Source organism: Pan paniscus, chromosome 21 (genome assembly GCF_029289425.2).
Source record: "Pan paniscus chromosome 21, NHGRI_mPanPan1-v2.0_pri, whole genome shotgun sequence".
In the NCBI taxonomy this organism is placed as follows: Eukaryota; Metazoa; Chordata; class Mammalia; order Primates; family Hominidae; genus Pan; species Pan paniscus.
The window spans coordinates 56424875-56443232 of record NC_073270.2 but is presented as its reverse complement, the minus strand read 5'-3'; the positions used below and the strand labels follow the sequence as shown (position 1 = coordinate 56443232).

General features: G+C 49.2%; 1 protein-coding gene across 4 annotated transcripts in view; it reads left to right on the top strand.

Annotated features, from left to right (window-relative positions):
- Positions 1 to 707: 707 nt before the first annotated feature.
- Positions 708 to 18358, top strand: part of RIPOR3 (RIPOR family member 3) — a 107441-nt gene continuing 89790 nt past the window's right edge. Inside the window, exon 1 of one of the 4 annotated variants that reach the window (XM_063601230.1) lies at positions 708 to 2847. In XM_063601230.1, the coding sequence (XP_063457300.1) occupies positions 2845 to 2847 (3 nt within the window). In that variant the 5' untranslated portion in view covers positions 708 to 2844. Of the gene's footprint in view, positions 3203 to 18358 lie in introns of all 4 variants that reach the window. The other 3 variants (XM_063601223.1, XM_063601224.1, XM_008968198.4) reach the window with 3 other exon arrangements.

Below are 18358 nucleotides of genomic sequence, written 5' to 3'. Positions count from 1 at the left end.
GGGTCTCACTATGTTGCCCAGGCTGGTTTCAAACTCCTGCCCTCAAGCAGCCCTCTCACCTCAGGCTCCCGAAGTGCTGAGATTACAGGAGCATGAGTCACTTCTTCCTGCAGAATGCTGTTTATTTCTGACCTGACCTATGGTAGAATTATTTTAGTCCAAGGAAGCAAATGGTTGGGATGAAATTTTCTCCACATAGGGGCACAATGTCCCCAAAGAAGATAGATGGGTCGGGTGTGGTGGCTTATGCCTGTAATCCCAGCACTTTGGGAGGCCAAGACAGGCGGATCACTTTAGGTCAGGGGTTAGAGACCAGCCTGGCCAACATGGTGAAAAGCAGTCTCTACTAAAAATACAAAAATTAGCCAGGCATGGTGGCAGGCACCTGTAATCCCAGCTACTTGGGAAGCTGAGGCAGGAGAATTGCTTGAACCTGGGAGGTGGAGGTTGCAGTGAGCCAAGATCGTGCCACTGCACTCCAGCCTGGGAAACAGAGCGAGACTCCGTTTAAATAAAAAATAAAACACATTTTTTAAAAAGAAGGAAGATGGCTGGGACAAAAGTAACAGACCAATCTATTCTCACTTTTAGAAATGAAAGGATTACAGGTAAAAGCGTCACTCCCAAACTCTTTTCCCAGAGGTAGCAACTCAGTTTGGTTTACATCCTTCCAGCCTGTCTTGCTGTCTAAGTGTTTCCACAGTGTTTCATTTTATGTGTGTAAAGGGGGAATGTTACACAATCAGCATTCTACCAAATGTATCATGCTGACCCCCTTTTCACTCAGTAATATGTCTTGGAGATCCACCTCTGCTCTTCAATACAGACATAGCTCTTTTAAAACTGCTGGCTAAGCTGACACAGTGGCTCATGCCTGTAATCCTAGCACTTTAGGAGGCCAAGATGAGAGGATCACATGAGACCAGGAGTTTGAGTCCAGCCTGGTCAACATAGTGAGACACCATCTTTATTTTTAAAAATAAAAAAATAAGAAAAAAAAATACCTTGCTGCCTCATCCCAACCTGGGAAACATGGCAAGACCCTGACTCTACAAAAAATGTTTTAAAAAAATTAGCCAGGCATGGTTGGTCACGTCTCTGGTCCCAGCTGCTTGGGAGGCTGAGGCAGGAGGATTGCTTGAGCCCAGCAGATGGAGGTTGCAGTGAGCTGAGATCACACCACTGTACTTCAGCCTGGATGACAGACAAGACCCATTGTCAGGAAACAAAAAACAAAAAACTGCTGCCTAATGTACCATATCTTTCACATCTTGTTCAAGCAGTCATTATTGGATGAGCATTTCAGTTATTTCCCATCATTTCCTATGATAAGCAGCTCTCAGCAAGCATCTCTGTGCCTGTCTCCTTGTGCACAGGCATAAGCCATGTACTGGCTAGTAGGAGACCCTCATCTCTGGTTTTCAGAGGTCTTTGCCAAATTACCCTTCAGAGTCTGTGTGTGTGCTTTAATGGGGAGGGGTGTCCGTTCCTGTTCTTTGGTGCTGTTTATTTCTGGTTTCTTTTCCACACTAGCTGCAGAGTGGAAAGGAGCCAAGGCGAGGGAGAGAAATCCGTCTCTAGGTGTTCCAAGGCCCTGGATGTGCCACAGGGCTGGCCTCCCCTCCGGAGGTGGTAAATGGCTGCTTTGTTCTTGGGTCCGTCCCTGAGCAGAATCAGGACGCAGAGATGTGTCAAGTGGACAAAAGAAATTGTGCACATCACCAAGCCTGGATCCCACCCCTTGACCTGGAGAAACTGTTAACTTTGTAGGAGTTGCACACACACCAGTGTGACTGGGCATGGGGCGAGCGCCCACCCCGAACCCTGAAATAATTAAGTTATCAAAAAGAAAAAAAAAATAACAAAAGAGCCTGACCCTCACTAATGGATGTAAAGGAAAGAACCAAGCTGACTCTCAATCTAGGAGAAGTGGGAGGCGCAAAGGGGGAAAGGGGCTTGGGGGAAACCCAGGACGGAAGGAAGGGGTGTGCAATGGATCAGATCTGGACTGAAGAGGGGGACAGATGGGAAAGGGGAAAGAAAGGAGGGAAAGGAGAAAGAGTGAGGAAGGGGCTGGAGGAAAGTGACAAGGTAAGAAGAGGAAGGAGAGGGCTGGAGGAGGGAGGGGGTGGCCAAGAGCAGTTTAGGAGGGGTAGGCTGCGTCCCAGTCTGTTTGTGATTAGCACGCAGCCTGGTGCAGAATGGAGTAAACAGAAACTTCCAGGCGTCCCCTCCGCCCCTCTCTGAGGCAAAGCAGAAATCAGATGCTCTGTGATTAATCGTGGAGGATTCAGGACACGACCACAAACGCTGTGCGGACTTGAAATTAGCTGCCTTTTCCCAGTCCCCTTGCCAAAATGGGAGTGGGGGGTGGGACGTGAAGGGGTGGGGGCCCCGCCTGCTGGGGGCCAGCATGGAATTCCCCCCGGCAGAGCTGGGAGTGACACTGACAAGCAATCGGCCGCGTCCAGAGCAGCAGGCGGCATCCGGGGGGAGCGGGGCCGGCTGGGGGGCCCCAGGAGGGCTTCCTGGAACCCCAGCTCCATGGCCGCCTGCACCCTGACACAGGCCAGATAAAAGTCCCGGCTGCATTATCAGAGCCCGGCAGGGCACCGGCCTCCCTGCACCAGAAGGAAGACTCGGGGCGCAGCAGGTCCTCAAGGCGATCTTCCCAGAGAGCGGGACCAGCGGCTGGTGGCCAGTGTGGATGGAATTTGCAGAGCCCTAGCTCGAGTCCAGGAGTCCCGGGCCAGATGGGAGCAGACGCTTGCTGGCGGCAATAGAGAAAGTGAGGCAGCTGCAAGGAGGGCGGCGGGACTGCACTCGAGTGTCCAGACCTGCTCGATGGTGAGTGTGAAGTGACTGCTCCCCATGTGTGCCGTGACGCCGCCTTGTGTGGACAGACTTCTGGAGCTGGGGGTGACAGGAGGAGGCAGCCGTTCCTCACAGGCCACCTGGAGCTCCCAAGGCCGGAGGAGGGAACCTGGGTTGAGGCTGAGATGGGATGGCAGTATCGTGCTGTGTGGCCTTAGGCAAGTTATTTGCCCTCTGCAGGCCTCCATTTGTCCGTTTCTAAAACAGTGGTTGAACTAGGTGATCTTTAAGAGATTCTCATGATGACAGCTATTCCTTGTGCATCTGCTATACGCCAGGCACTGTGTAGGCATTTTTGAAGCGTCGGCTCGGGTAAGCCCCCTGCAGGGTAAGTATTATTGGTGTCCTCATTGTACCCTGAGGAAACAGCAGCTGGGAGAAGTGAAGTGACTTGCTGAGGTCACACAGCCGGTCAGTGGCAGAAACAAAAAAAGACCTAGGTTTTTCCGACTTGCTTTGGCTAAACTCTCCTGTACACCCCCAGTATTCTGTATTCTGTGCTCCATGGTTCTGCAATTATCCCAAGCAGCAGGAGTGAAGGAGAAGGAGGTATGGATGGAGCATTACCTGCAGGAAGGAGGCAGAGGTGGGACAGAAGGAGTGACAGGCTGACACTGGCAAACAGCCTTTTACTCTCTAAAGGATGTGTCAGCCCAGGGTGGAGGCTGGCTGCCCTGGGATGGGGCAGGGGCTCCAGGTTTGAATGAAGAGTGCCCAGTGCAATTTCCTAGATTTGCTGCCTTGTTGTAGGAGGCTCCTGGGGGCATGAGAGAAGAGGGTTAATATGTCAGAGGTGGAGAGAGCTGGGGGCAGGGAAACTGGCATATGCCTCAACTAGGTTTTGTTCCAATTTTATTTTGCCTTTGCAGAAAATCTGTTTCAAATCACTCTGGGCCCATGCAGTGTTTTTGGATGAAACAGAATTGTGAAACGCATACAGCGCTTTCCACATGCCTCCCCTGGGGGTATCACATATTAATATTATCGTAAGCTATTTGCATATATATCCCTGCAGCTGTGGCTGGCAGCAGCCAAGAGATAAGAGACAGATAAAGTCAGCTCGTGTCTCCCTGGCACGGAAAGGGAGGGTGCAGTTTACACTCAAGGGCCAGGAAACACACAGCAGGTGGGGAATCCCTGGGGTTACAGGCATCAGGCCAGAGTGAAAGGTCCCAGCACCTAGATGTGGCCTTTTCTTTTTTCTTCCCTTGGAAAATTCCATCCCAAAGCAGCTCTGTACTGATCCAGGCCTCCTTTCCTTTCAGGGACTGGCTGTGAATCCCCCACCACCCACCTTGGGGACAAGTCAGCCCTGAGTTGTGGTCTCAGCTCTGGGAGCAACTTGTCCAGAAGCCCCCCTAGTCCCAGGTAAACTGGGACAATTGGTCACCCTACCCAGTTCCACCCTGGATTTTCTTTGTGACCTTGAGCAAGTCACTTCCCTTCTCTCGGCTTCCTCATCTTTAAAACAAAGGGACTATTTTAGGAAACCTCTAAAATCTCTCTGCAACCCTGAGATTCCATGAGTCTGGTTGAAGAGCGCTTAAGTTCCGAACTGAGAACTTAAGCGTCTGAGAGTAAGATGTCTGAGAGTAAGATGAAGTTTGGAGTGAGGCTGGGCGCGGTGGCTCACGCCTGTAATCTCAGCACTTTGAGAGGCCAAGGCAGGCGGATCACCTGAAGTCAGGTGTTTGAGACTAGCCTGGCCAACATGGTGAAACCTCATCTCTACTAAAAATACAAAAATTAGCTGGCCGTGGTGGTGCGTGCCTATAGTCCCAGCTACTCGGGAGGCTGAGGCAGGAGAATCACTTGAACTGGGGAGGGAGAGGTGCGGTGAGCTGAGATCGTGCCACTGCACTCCAGCCTGGGCAACAGAACGAGACTTCGTCTCAAACAAAACAAAACAAAAAAAGAAGTTTGGAGAGGAGTAAATCTCCCCACCACTTCCCTAGAGAAGTCCAGGATGGCACTGGAGGAGGCGGGAATGAAGGTGGACTTGGGGAAAAGGACTGATGGCCTGTGGTACCACCTGCATGGGTGTCGGTTGTAACAACCCTATGGCCCTGCAGCTTCTGAGGTGCCTAATGGGTTGTTGAAAGCGTATCATGATTTTGTGGCTCAGCGTTTGCGCCAAGTGATTTGGCCCAGATGCCCACTGGTTGCTGAGGTTTTCCCCATCAGAACCTCAGTGCTCCCCCCAGGGTCCCCCAGTTCATCCTGGGGAGCTCCAAAGGGGTATTTTGAGTGCCTTTGTGAATCAGTCTCTAGTTTTATTCATCCTTCCTGCTTCCTCTTTCCTCTGAGGCCATTTGGAGACGCTTCCCTGCCCAGCACAGCAGTGTCCACGGTGCCGTCTCTGTAAACTCCCAAAGCTTCCCACTGTTTAGTGCTTGAGATACCCTGGGTTCTGGGCAGATGTGAAGAGAATGGCTTCCTTCTCAGTTCGGTGATATTCTTTGCCATGTCGTCCCCAAACAGAGGTGTGCTGGAGCCAGCTTGTACCAGCTTGTGAAAGCTGATTGTCAGATTTTCAGGAATTAGGTGAACGGGTTGCTAAACACACCATTGTTAAAAATTAAATTATATGAACTTACAATTCAATAAATTATATGAAAAACAAAGGTAGTCAAGGCCGAGTGTGGTGACTCACGCATGTAATCCCAGCATTTTGGGAGGCCGAGACAGGAGGATCATTTGAGCCCAAGAGTTTGAGACCAGCCTGGGCAACATAACAAGACCCCATTTCTACAAATAATTTGAGAAAAAACTAGCCGAGTGTGGTGGTGTGTGCCTGTAGTCCTAGCTACTCAGGAGGCTGAGGTGGGAGGTTGAGCCCAAGAGGTTGAGGCTGCCATGAGCTGTGATCTCACCATTGCACTCCAGCCTGGGCCACAGAGCAAGACACTGTCTCAAAAAAATAAAAATACATAAACAAATAATTAGAAATTTTTTAGAAAGGAAAATATTAACTGGTATTTCTGAAGAGTTACACTCCTTCATCAATTGTAACCATAGGTTGATTACAGATTTTGCTGGGGGCAAAAATCAACAAAACTGCTACCTGTGAGTGAAATGATTATATTACATTTATAAAAGAAAGGGTATTGTAAGTTTTATTTTTATTTGTAAATTGTGTGCTGCACATCCTTTACATCAAAACAATTCTTTTTTTTTTTTTGAGATGGAGTCACACTCTGTCGCCTAGGCTGGAGGACAGTGGCGCAATCATGGCTCACTGCAACTTCCGCCTCCCAGGTTCAAGCAATTCTCCTGTCTCAGCTTCCCAAAGAGCTAGGATTACAGGTGCCCGCTACCATGCCTGGCTAGTTTTTTATATTTTTGGCAGAGACGGGGTTTCACCATGCTGGCCAGGCTGGTCTCGAACTCCTAACCTCAAGTGATCCACCCACCTCAGCCTCCCAAAGTGTTGGGATTACAGGCACGAGCCACTGCGCCCAGCCTACATCAATACAATTTATAATAAACCGAAGTATACGTGTGTGTGGATATGCAAATATATGTACTCGCCCATGCACACCTGTGCACCACACACTCACTTTCCCTTGGAGAGCTGGTTGCTAAACCTTTGCCAGCATACCACTGGTTCCACAGCATCTATGGTTGTGTCTGGATTGTCAAAAATCGTCTCCTGAACAGTCCTCAGTCCTCTTCCAAAGGAATTCAGACCCCAGGCACGGGCCTTGGATGCAAATCTTTCAATTTCCCCATCTCACTTAAACCAGCAGCCAAACTCCTCTCTCTTGCCCGAAGCACTAGAGTGGATGCAGAGAGATCGGGTGGAGTAGAGATCCTGTCTACACTAGCGGCATGTGGGCCCCGGCTCCACCAGCGACAAAGGCCCTGGGACGTACTCTCCATTGCATCCACTGTGTCTGCATTTGCAGGGCATTTCTGGATTCTGTCCGCAGCGGCTCCCGATTAGTCCTCTTCCGTTTCTAGTCTCTCTCCTGCCATTCTTTGTTTTCATGCACAGCGAATGATGCCCTAACAGAAATGGCATCTTGGAACAAGTCAGAGGAATGGCTAAGCCAAACCTATAGGAAAAGTTCAGACAGCTTGCTATTTTTAGAAACTCTAGGAGCCAGGTGGGCCCTTTCCAGTTCCAAGGGCCTAAGCCAGCAAGCACGAGAGGAAAATATTTCTCATTCCCAAGTTCCGCTCTCTTATAGTCCAGGCCAAGGACAAGGCCCAGGTGGGACATTAGCTAAGAGAAACGCGACTGCAATACAAGAGGAGAACCATGCCCACAGCAGTTTAAAAGAGAACTAAAAAACGTGCACTTTTTTTTCTTTCTTTCTTTCTTTTTTTTTTAACAGAGTCTCGCTCTGTCGCCCAGGCTGGAGTGCAGTGGTGTGATCTCAGCTCACTGCAACCTCCGCCTCCTGGGTTCAAGTGATTCTCCTGTCTCAGGAGCTCCTGAGTAGCTGGGACTACAGGTGCCAGCCACCACACCTGGCTAATTGTTGTATTTTTAGTAGAGATGGGTTTTCACCACATTGGTCAGGCTGGTCTCGAACTCCTGACCTCAGGTGATCTACCCACGTAGGCCTCCAAAAGTGCTGGAATTACAGGCATGAACCACCGTGCCCGGCCCCAAGCATGCGTGTTTTATTGTTTTGCGAGGTAGGAAGGGCACACCTGAGTTTAAACCTCAGTAGCTCCTATACTCACCCTGGGCCACCCCTGTTAAGAGCCCGGTGTCTTGGCCGGGTGCGGTGGCTCACACCTGTAATCCCAGCACTCTGGGAGGCCTAGGCGGGTGGATCACGAGGTCAGGAGATCGAGACCATCCTGGCTAACATAGTGAAACCCCGTCTCTACTAAAAATACAAAAAATTAGCTGGGCATGGTGGCGGGCGCCTGTAGTCCCAGCCACTCGGGAGGCTGAGGCAGGAGAATGGCGTGAACCCAGGAGGCGGAGCTTGCAGTGAGCCGAGATCGCGCCGCTGCACTCCAGCCTGGGGCAACAGAGCGAGACTCCTTCTTAAAAAAAAAAAAAAAAGAGCCAGGCGTCTATGCTTTCAGGCCATTCATTCACTTCATTCCTATTTTTTTCTTTGTCGTGTAATTTTAATTTTCAAAAATGGGATCATTCTATACATTTTATTCTGCATCTTCCTTCTTTCAACCAACAGGTGTCCTGGACATTTTTCCATGTGAGCCCATGAAGACCTAAAACATTCATTTTAATGCCCACATCACAGAAGTCCTAGAAGAGGAGGGCTTTTTTTTTTTTTTTTTTTTTTTGAGACAGAGTCTCGTTCTGTCACCCAGGTTAGAGTGCAGTGGCGTGATCTCTGCTCACTTCAACCTCTGCCTCCCAGGTTCAAGAAATTCTCCTGCCTCAGCCTCCCGAGTAGCTAGGATTACAGGCACATGCCACCATGCCTGATTTTTGTATTTTTAGTAGAGACGGGGGTTTCGCCATGTTGGCCAGGCTGGTCTCAAACTCCTGACCTCAGGTGATCCGCCCACCTTGGCCTCCCAAAGTGCTGGGATTACAGGTGTGGGCCACCGTGCCCAGCCTATTTTTTAAAAAATTCTATCCCATCAGGCCAGGCGCAGTGGCTCATGCCTGTAATCCCAGCACTTTGGGAGGCCGAGGCACGTGGATCACGAGGTCAGGAGTTCAAGACAAGCCTGGCCAAGATGGTGAAACCCCGTCTCTACTAAAAATACAAAAATTAGCCAGGCGCAGTGGCGGGCTCCTGTAATCTCAGCTACTCGGGAGGCTGAGGCAGGAGAATCGCTTGAACTTGGGAGGCGGAGGTTGCAGTGAGCCGAGATCGCGCCACTGCACTGGGTGATAGAGCAAGACTCCATCTCAAAAAAAAAAAAAAAAAAATTCTATCCCATCATCAGCTCTCAAGAAGGGCTCAGTTTGGATGGCCATGTCTCTACTTTATAACCAGGTCTCAAACTTTCTTGACCCTTAAACACTCAAATAGAGCCCAGCCTCTCCCACTTTCCAGCAAAAAAGAAATTCTACACTGGACGTGGTGGCTCACACCTACAATCTCAGCACTTTGGGAGGCCAAGGCAGGAGGATCGCTTGAGACCAGGGTTCAAGACCAGCCTGGTCAACATAGCAAGACCTTTGTCTCTACAAACATATTTTTAAAAATTAGCTGGGTGTGGTTGCATGCACCTGTGGTCCCAGGTACTCGGGAAACTGAGGTAGGAGGCTCACTTGAGCCCAGGAAGTTGAAGCTGCAATGAGCCATGTTTGTGCCACTGCAATCCAGCCTGAGTGACAGAATGAGATGCTGTCTCAAAAACAAACAAAGAGGAACAAAAAAGAAATTCCGTTGGCTCCCCTGTCAACCTGCACCCAGAAGCTGACAGCTCTGTCACCTCCGCTCCCTCCACCCTGGTCCCAGCGGCCATGGTGTCTCTCTCCGGGCTATTGCAGTTGCCTCCCCACCGGTGTCTCTGCTTCTCCTCTTGCCTCCCTCCTGGTCTACTCTCCGTGTGCAACCAGCAGGGTCCTGTTAAAATGAAATTAGATCCAGTTCCTTCTCTGTTCAGGACACCTCCTATCTCCAGCCCTGGTCCCACCTTGCCCAGAGCACAGGCAAAGTCCTCACCACGGCCCACAAGGCCTGCAGGGCCCAGGCCTCTCTAACCTTATCTCTCCTCCTTCCCACTCCCCACCCTTGCTGTTCTTGAGGTCGGGCACAGTCCTGCCCCAGGACCTTTGCAATCGCTTTTCTCTATGCCTGGGTGCTCATTCTTCAGATATCCACGTGGCCCACTTGTTCATATCACCCAGGTCTTTACACAAACATCACCTTTGCAGTGAGGCCATCCTGACTCTCCATTTAAAATTACAGCTTCCTTCACTCCCTGGTCTTCTTCATCCCTTTTCTGGTTTATTTTTCTCCTTACCACACACGTCTCATCATCTAACACACATATATATTCTTATTTTCTTAAGTGTCCCCTGCTGGAATGTGAGTTTCCTGAAGGTAGGGATTTATTTATTTTTTTTTGAGATGGAGCCTCACACTGTCGCCCAGGATGGAGTACAATGGTGCAATCTCGGCTCACTGCAACCTCTGCCTCCCGGGTTCAGGTGATTCTCCTGCCTCAGCCTCCCGAGTAGCTGGGATTATAGGTGCGCACTACCACACTTAACTAATTTTTGTATTTTTAGTAGAGACAGGGTTTTGCTATGTTGGCCACGTTGGTCTTGAACTACTGACTTCAGGTGATCCACCTGCCTTGGCCTCCCAAAGTTTCTGAGATTAGAGGTGTGAGACACTGCACCCGGCCTCCTCTAGAATTTTTAAAATGGACCTCAAGTAAGTAGAATTAACCAGGTGTGGTGGCTCACACCTGTAATCCCAGTACTTTGGGAGGCTGAGGCGGGTGGATCACCTGAGATCAGGAGTTTGATACCAGTCTGACCAACAGGAGTAGAGACAGCCCGTCTCTACTAAAAATACAAAAATAAGTCAAGTGTGGTGACACAAACCTGTAATCCCAGCTACTCGGGAGGCTGAGGCACAAGAATCACTTGAACCCAGGAGCTGGAGGTTGCAGCAAGCTGAGATCTCACCACTGCACTCCAACCTGGCCAATGGAGTGAGACTCCGTCTCAAAGAAAAAAAAAAAAGAAAAAGTAAGTAGGATTGAATGATTCATAATTCCATAATGACATACTGAAAGGGCACCTGAACAGCTCCACCTACCCTTCCATCTAACAATCTCTTTATAGCTATTTATAAAATGATAAACGCCTGTGAACCCATGGCCCCACCTGCGTGCTGGAACTCGGACAACCATTTTATATCAACTTCCGAACTCTTTTCCCATCTTGCCTCCCTCCCTCTCTCACTGTGGTAGTAGCTGCTATCTTGAATTCTGTGTTTAGCTTTCCCTTGCCTTTCTAAAAATTGTGGTAAAAAACATAGAATTTATCACTTTAGCCATTTTAAGGGCACAATTCAGCGGCATTACGCACATTCACAATGTTGGGCAATTATCAGCGCCATCCATTTCCAGAACATTTTCATCTTCTCAATTTCCCTTGCTTAAAAAAATAGTTTTATCACCAGGCACGGTGGCTCATGCCTGTAATCCCAGTACTTTGGGAGGCCAAGGCGGGCAGATCACCTGAGGTCAGAAGTTCGAGACCAGCCTGACCAACATGGAGAAACCCCGTCTCTACTAAAAATACAAAATTAGCCAGGCGTGGTGGTGCATGCCTGTAAACCCAGCTACTAGGGAGGCTAAGGCAGGAGAATTACTTGAACATGGCAGGCAGAGGTTGCAGTGAGCCAAGATTGCTCCACTGCACTCCAGCCTGGGCGATGAGTGCGAAACTCCGTCTCAAAAAAAAAAAAAAAGTTTTATCACTTACATGTATGCCAAAATAATATATCATTTACTTTTACTGCTGTTTGAACTTTACGTAAAGATATATCTTGTCTTCTGGCACATACATGCAGACACACACACACACACACACACACACACATATATTTTGAGACAGGGTCTCACTCTGTCACCCAGGCTGGAGTGCAGTGGTGCAATCTCAGCTCACTGTAGCCTTGACTTCTTGGGCTCAGGTGATCCTCCCACCTCAGCCTCCCTGGTAGCTGGGACTACAGGCATGCACCACCACACTTGGCTACGTTTTTGTAGAGATGGGGCTTTGCCATGTTGCATATTGCCCAGGCTGGCCTCAAACTCCTGGCCTCAAGCAATCAGCCTGCCTTAGCATCCCAAAGGGCTGGGATTACGGGTGTGAGCCATGGTGCCCAGCCCCTGCACTTACATTTTTATAAATCATTTTATTGCTAAAATTCGTTGATATAATTGCATATCACTTGTTGTTCATTCACTTTTCTCTGCTGTGTACTATTCCATGGCATACCAGCATTTATTTTTCCTGTCTATGACCATGTGGGTTGTTTCCATTTGTCAGTTTTGTTTGCTACATACACGGTTCTGCTTTGAGGGTTCTTGTACTGTCCTATTGCACACATACAGGAGTGTGTCTCAAGTTTGTACCTGGAAGTAGAATTGCTGGAATATGAAATCATATGCTGAATTATCTTCTAATGGTTGTACCAATTCACAAGCCACCCTCTACACATGGCATTTGTCAAACATCTTACTTTTTGCCACCTGAATGGGTGGAATTTGCCCTAGATCTTGACTGATATCAAGGACGGGGCTGGAATGTCCAAAAGCCTTGAATGGGCTGCGTGTCTGTGACGTCCCACATCTTTGTGGCACAGCTTCTCCTGCAGGAGAGGCAAGCCTGGCAGCTGTGCTACAGAAAGGAACACATGGGGTAGGGATTACAGATCTGATAACATCAACTTTTCCTTCCTCCCCTCCACCTCCTTTTATTTGGTCTGGTTCTCACTGCGTGTGGGGAACGGTGTGGTGGGGAAAGGGCGAATCCTTGGTCCATGACAGGCACTGTTGCATGCACTTTACAGATATTGCTGTTAATTATTTACCTCTCAGATCCTGAAAATGGAGGTGCCCTTAGAAGCCCCACTTTACAGATATGGAAACTGAGGAACAGAGAGGTTAAGTGACTTGCCTGAAATTACACAGGGAGTAAATGGCAGAACTGGGTTTGAATCCAGCTGTTCTGGCTTCCTCCAAGGTTTATGCTGCCTTTCAGTAGCGCCTGCAGTGAAGGGTTGCAAACTCCTCAGTCCTACAGACTTGGGTTCAAACTCTGGATCCCCTACCACCTCACTGTATACCTCTGAGCAGTTACATCACGTCTTTGAACCTCAATTTCTCTAAAATAAAAAGAGCTATCTTTTCCAGAAGCCTGATTATATGTTTTTTTTTTTTCTCGTGCCTTATTGTTTCTTTTCTTTTTTCTTTTTTCTTTTTTTTTTGAGACAGGGTTTGGCTTTGTCGCCCAGGCTGGAATGCAGTGGTGCAATCTTGGCTCACTGCAGCCTCCACCTCCTGGGCTCAAGCAGATCCTCCCATCTCAGCCTCCCAAGTAGCTGGGACTACAGGCATGCACCGCCACGCCCAGCCAGTTTTTATTTTTTGCAGAGACTGGGGTCTCACTTTGTTGATCAGGCTGGTCTCAAACTCCTGAGCTGAAATAGATTCACCCGCCTTAGAACCCCAAAGTCCTGGGATTAAGGTGTGAGCCACTGTGCCAGCTATTGTTTCTTGTTAGGTCATATGCCCCTTCTTGAAATTTCCCTGGAATATGTTCTTTGGCTTACGCCTGTCAGAGCTCATCTCTGGAGTTGAGGGGGTATCAATACCACTCACACTTGTACCTGCAAATCAGGGTGCCCTCCCACCCCCCGACCCAACAAAAGCCAAAGGCTGTTCGTAGGAGCAGGAGATAGGTGCTGGGCATCAGGAAAGCAAGTGTCCACTCTGGTCTGGCTGGGCTGGTTTGGGCCACTGACCTTCATGACCGTTGTATTGCGTAAGAGGCTGCTCTGGTTGAGCTGTAACCAGCACAGGCAGCCTTTGGCCAGGTCGGCGTGAGATTACCAGCCTCGCACAGGCGGCTGCACACGACACGTCTGCAATACCTATTCTGAAGGGTAATTCTCTGGGATAAAGCATGTTTATGTTTTTTAGGGAGGTGGGGAAGAAAATTCCATTTCTGTTGCCAATTAGTTCTGCTTGAGAACAGCTTTTCTCAACACCAACATATTGGCTGCCCAGACTTGAGTTCTGTTGATTAACTCAAAGTGGGGAAAAAAGTGATTTTTCTTTCCTTCCTCCACCCCCAACCGTGAAACCCGGCTGTTAGTGATGAAAGGGGTCCTGTGGATCATTTAGTTTTCCTTGTCATGACTCCAGGAAAGGCTATAAAAATAATCAGTGGGCCCCGCTGGCCGTAATTGACTGTAGAGAGAAGTTGGCTACCACAGCGCCTGAGTTATGAGAATCTGTTTCAGATGCAGGCTTCATTTGAGCCTCGTCTAATGACACCAGCTCCCCAAGGCCAGCGGAGGGTGGGGGTGCTGACGCTTGTCTGCATGCTTCTCTTCCTTCCCGGGTTCCAGGGAGCTCCTGGCAGAGGGACCCAGGACAAAACAGAGATGCTGGGAGGAGAGGACCAAGCATGGATCTGGCCCTGCTGCTTGCACCAAATTCCAGGTCTACTGTTTGTTTGTCTGTTTGTTTTGAGAGAGGATCTTACTCTGGTTGCCAGGCTGGAGTGCAGTGGTGTGATCTTGGCTCGCTGCAGCCTCGACCTCCTGAGCTCGGGTGATCCTCCCACTTCAGCCTCCTGGGTAGCTGGGACTACAGATGTATGCCGCCATGCCTGGCTAATTTTTGCAGTTTTTTAGTAGAGACGGTTTTTTTTTTTTTTTTTTTTTGAGACAGAGTCTCACTCTATTGCCCAGGCCCGAGTGCAGTGGCGTGATCTCGGCTCACTGCAACCTCTGCCTCCCAGGTTCAAGTGATTCTCCTGCCTCAGCCTCCTGAGTAGCTAGGACTACAGGTGAGCGCCACCACGCCCGGCTAATTTTTTTTTTTTTTTGTATTTTTAGTAGAGACGGGGTTTCACCATGTTTGCCAGAATGGTCTCGATCTCCTGACCTTGTGATCTGCCCACCTCAGCCTCCCAAAGTGCTGGGATTACAGGTGTGAGCCACCGTGCCCGGCCCAGTCCACTGTTTGTTGGCCATGAACCTGGGGCAAGAAACTTCACTTCTTGGCGCCTCTGTTTTTTTTTTGTTTTTTGTTTTTTAATTTTATTCTTTTTTTTAACCATAAACTCAACCAAGTGGCACCCTCATTTTATATATTTTTAAATATTATATATATAATATTTTTTGAGGTATATATATTTTAAAATATTATATGTGTATATATCTCTCTGTGTGTGTGTGTATATATATATATATATATTTTTTTTTTTTTTTTTTTTTTGAGACAGGATCTTGCTTTGTCACCCAGGCTGGAGTGTAGTGGTGCAATCCTGGCTCACTGCAGCCTCGAATTCCTGGGCTCAAGCAATCTTCCCACCTTGGCTTCCTGAATAGCTAGTACTACAGGTGTGGACCACCAGGCTTGGCTAATTTTTTGAATTTTTTGTAGAATGAAGTCTCACTTTGTTGCCCAGGCTGGTCTTGAACTCCTAAACTCAAGTGATCCTCCCACCTGGGCCTCCCAAAGTGCTGGGATTACAGGAGTCATTTTAAAGAGATAATAATGGTTCCTCCTCCTGGGGTGATGTAAGGATTAAATGAGTTAATAACATGCAAAGCACTTGCAAGGAGCCTCCACCATGTGCAAAGTCCTGTGTCAACGCCAGCTTTTGTTATTTATTCAAGACTCCCCCACTCTTCCTCCCTTGACACTTGAGTCGTATGTGGTTGTGCCAAAATATCTTAGTCCAGTCCCCTGATGATGGACGTGAGATCAGTTCCGATCTTTTGTGATCACGAATAGCACTGCATTGAATAACCTGTAGCTTGTGTGCCAACCCCTCCACCCACCCCTTAAGGTATGTGAACCCCATGATAACCTTGGCCTTGGACTTTCCTTCCCGGAGCCTGCAGAACGAGGAGAGATATGTGGGCATGTGGCCAGCTCTGGCCTGGCATGCGAACAGGCCTGTGGGGTGGGGTGGGAGGTGGGGGCAGGCCCTCCCTGGGCCAGGTGGGACAGATTCCTGCTGTGTCCATCTGGTGAGTGAGGAGCCACAGGGTGAGTTTCAGAGGGTTGGGCCAAGGCCACCCAGCCCCCAGGTTCCTGGCGAATGCCCTTATGTGGACTGGAGAGAGGAACCCTGTACTGTGCCGTGTGGGCTCTGCCCGTTTTTTGTGCTCTTCCTCTAGGAAGCCCGCTGGGATCTCTGCTCCAACACACTTTGCTATATCAGCCACCGGTTTAGCATCCATGGTGGCTGGTTCTCTTCTTGGGGGGCAAAACCCATGATGATTGAGAAAATGAGATGGGGAGTCAGGAGGCTGATTTTGGTCCTGACTTCCCAGCACCTCCACCCTTGTAACTCCTGTGGCTCCGTGTCCTCATCTGAAAGCAGACTAAGAAGACGAATAATAAGGCCAGGCACGGTGGCTCATGCCTATAATCCCAGCACTTTGGGAGGTCGGGACGGGTGCATCAGTTGAGGTTAGGAGTTCAAGACAAGCCTGGCCAACATGGTGAAACCCCGTCTCTACTAAAAATACGAAAATTAGCTGGGCGTGGTGGCACGTGCCTGTAATTCCAGGTACTTGAGAGGCTGAGGCAGGAGAATCACTTGAACCAGGGAGGCAGAGGTTGCAGTGAGCTGAGATCGCCCCACTGCACTCCAGCCTGGGTGACAGAGTGAGATCTTGTCTCAAAAAAAAAAAAAAAGGCCAGGCGCGGTGGCTCACGCCTGTAATCCCAGCACTTTGGGAGGCCGAGGCAGGTGGATCACCTGAGGTCAGGCGTTTGAGACCAGCCTAACCAACATGGTGAAAACCCATTTTTACTAAAAATACAAAAATTAGCCAGGTGTGGTGGTATGTGTCTGTCATCCCAGCTACTCGGGAGGCTGAGGCAGAAGAATCGCTCGAATCCGGGAGGCGGAGGTTGCATTGAGCCGAGATCGCGCCACTGCACCCAGGCCTGGGCAACAAGAGCAGAACTCGGTCTAAAAAAAAAAAAAAAGTAAAACAAGAAAATAATAATAATAATGGTAACAAATTCACAGGAAGGTCTTGTGAAGTCTCAGAGACGTAATGCAAATGGGTTTGGACCCTGTGTCTGGCACAAGAAATATAAGCTGGTGTGAGAAAATGATCTATCTATGGGAATGTCTGGGCCACAGGCACTTGCAGCCACCTATGAAGGGAGTTAGTCCGAATTCCCAGGGCCTCGGCAAATCATCCACCCTCAGAACTGAGTTTTCTCTAGCAAATGAGGGTGCTAATGATATGTATCCCAAGGGTTTGATGTGAGAATTAAATGAGACCAGGCACATATTGCTTTGCATTTACACTGTGGTATTGTTGATATTATTAGTTATCTGTGTTGATAGTTGTGAGCATCCTTCCAGACACTGGCACGATGCGGTGCACGCAGCTGGTGCTTGGTGACTGCAAATGGATTGACGGACAGGGCCCAGTATCTGGGCTGGGTGTGGGTGGCTCACACCTGTAATCCTAGCACTTTGGGAGAATGAGGCAGGAGGATTGCTTGAGCCCAGGAGTTTGAAACCAGCCTGAGTTTGAAACCAGTCTGGGTATAAGCAAGACCTCTACTAAAAAAAAAAAAAAAAAAAAAAAGTAGAATCTGGAGGAGGCACTGATAGAGGAATCCATTTCTGATGTTGTAGAGCCCTTAGGGAGAATAAAGGGGAAAAGCCTGATGTGACCTCACCTGTGGGTTTTTTTTATTTTGTTTTGAGACAGAGTATTGCTCTGTGGCCCTGGCTGGAGTACAGTGGCATGATCACGGCTCACTGAAGCCTTGACCTCCTGGGCTCAAGTGATCCTCCTACCTCAGCCTCCAGAGTAGCTGGGACCACAGGCATGCACCACCATGCCTGGCTAATTTTTGTATTTTTAGTAGAGACGGGGTCTCGCTATGTTGCCCAGGATGGTCTTGAACTCTTGGGCTCCAGTGAACCTCCTGCCTTAGCATCCCAAAATTCTGGGATTACAGGCATGAGCCCCCACACCCAGCCCTCACCTGTGGTTTTATAGTCAGCTACAGCTTAATTCTGGGAGATGATGGGCCTCATCCCACACACCATGGCAAGTACGTGACACAGCAGGAGGCAGACCAACTTCCCCTGACTCTCAGGGCAGCAACCTTCACCCTGACCTTCAGCCCCATGCAGGAAGCAGCCTGTCGGGGTGAGACACAGTGTCCATCTGTGGCCAGAGCCCTTGCACATTTTTGACATTTTTGTGTCTTGGGACAAAAGGCGAAGGAACTCAGATGAACTGGTTCTTGTTTCCTGGTGGAAAAACATTCCTGCCCTGATGGAATCTTCGCTGTTGTGTGGTTTTGCCTGTATTTGTGTCTCTCCCTCACTACCCTACAGTTCAGCAGTAGCTATTCTAGAAAACCCACATAAGGTAGACCCAGGAATGATTTCTAGGGTTGTCTGAGGATATTTAAGGGGCCAAAGGGCTCCCTGCACCATCGATGCTGGCCCTGGATCTCCTGCCCCGTCTGCCGTTGGACTTGCCCTGAATGCGTGAACAAATGAATGGGCAGACATTTGCTGGACAGCTGCTGCCCTCCAGGCACTGGTGTGCTGGTGTTCCACAGCCCGGGGGCCGAGAGCCACTCAAAGCATTCATATTGGGAAGTTGGCAGGGATGGTCTGGTCAACAGCATGGGCGTTGGCATTGGAGTCAGATGAACCTGGCTTTGTCAGCCCCTAAATAGGGTGGCCTTGGACAGACCTGCCTGAACCTGTTTCCTCAACTGCAAAATGTGAATAAAGATAGCACAGTGTGGTCGGTGAGGACTGAGCAAGGAAGTGGCTCTAGCA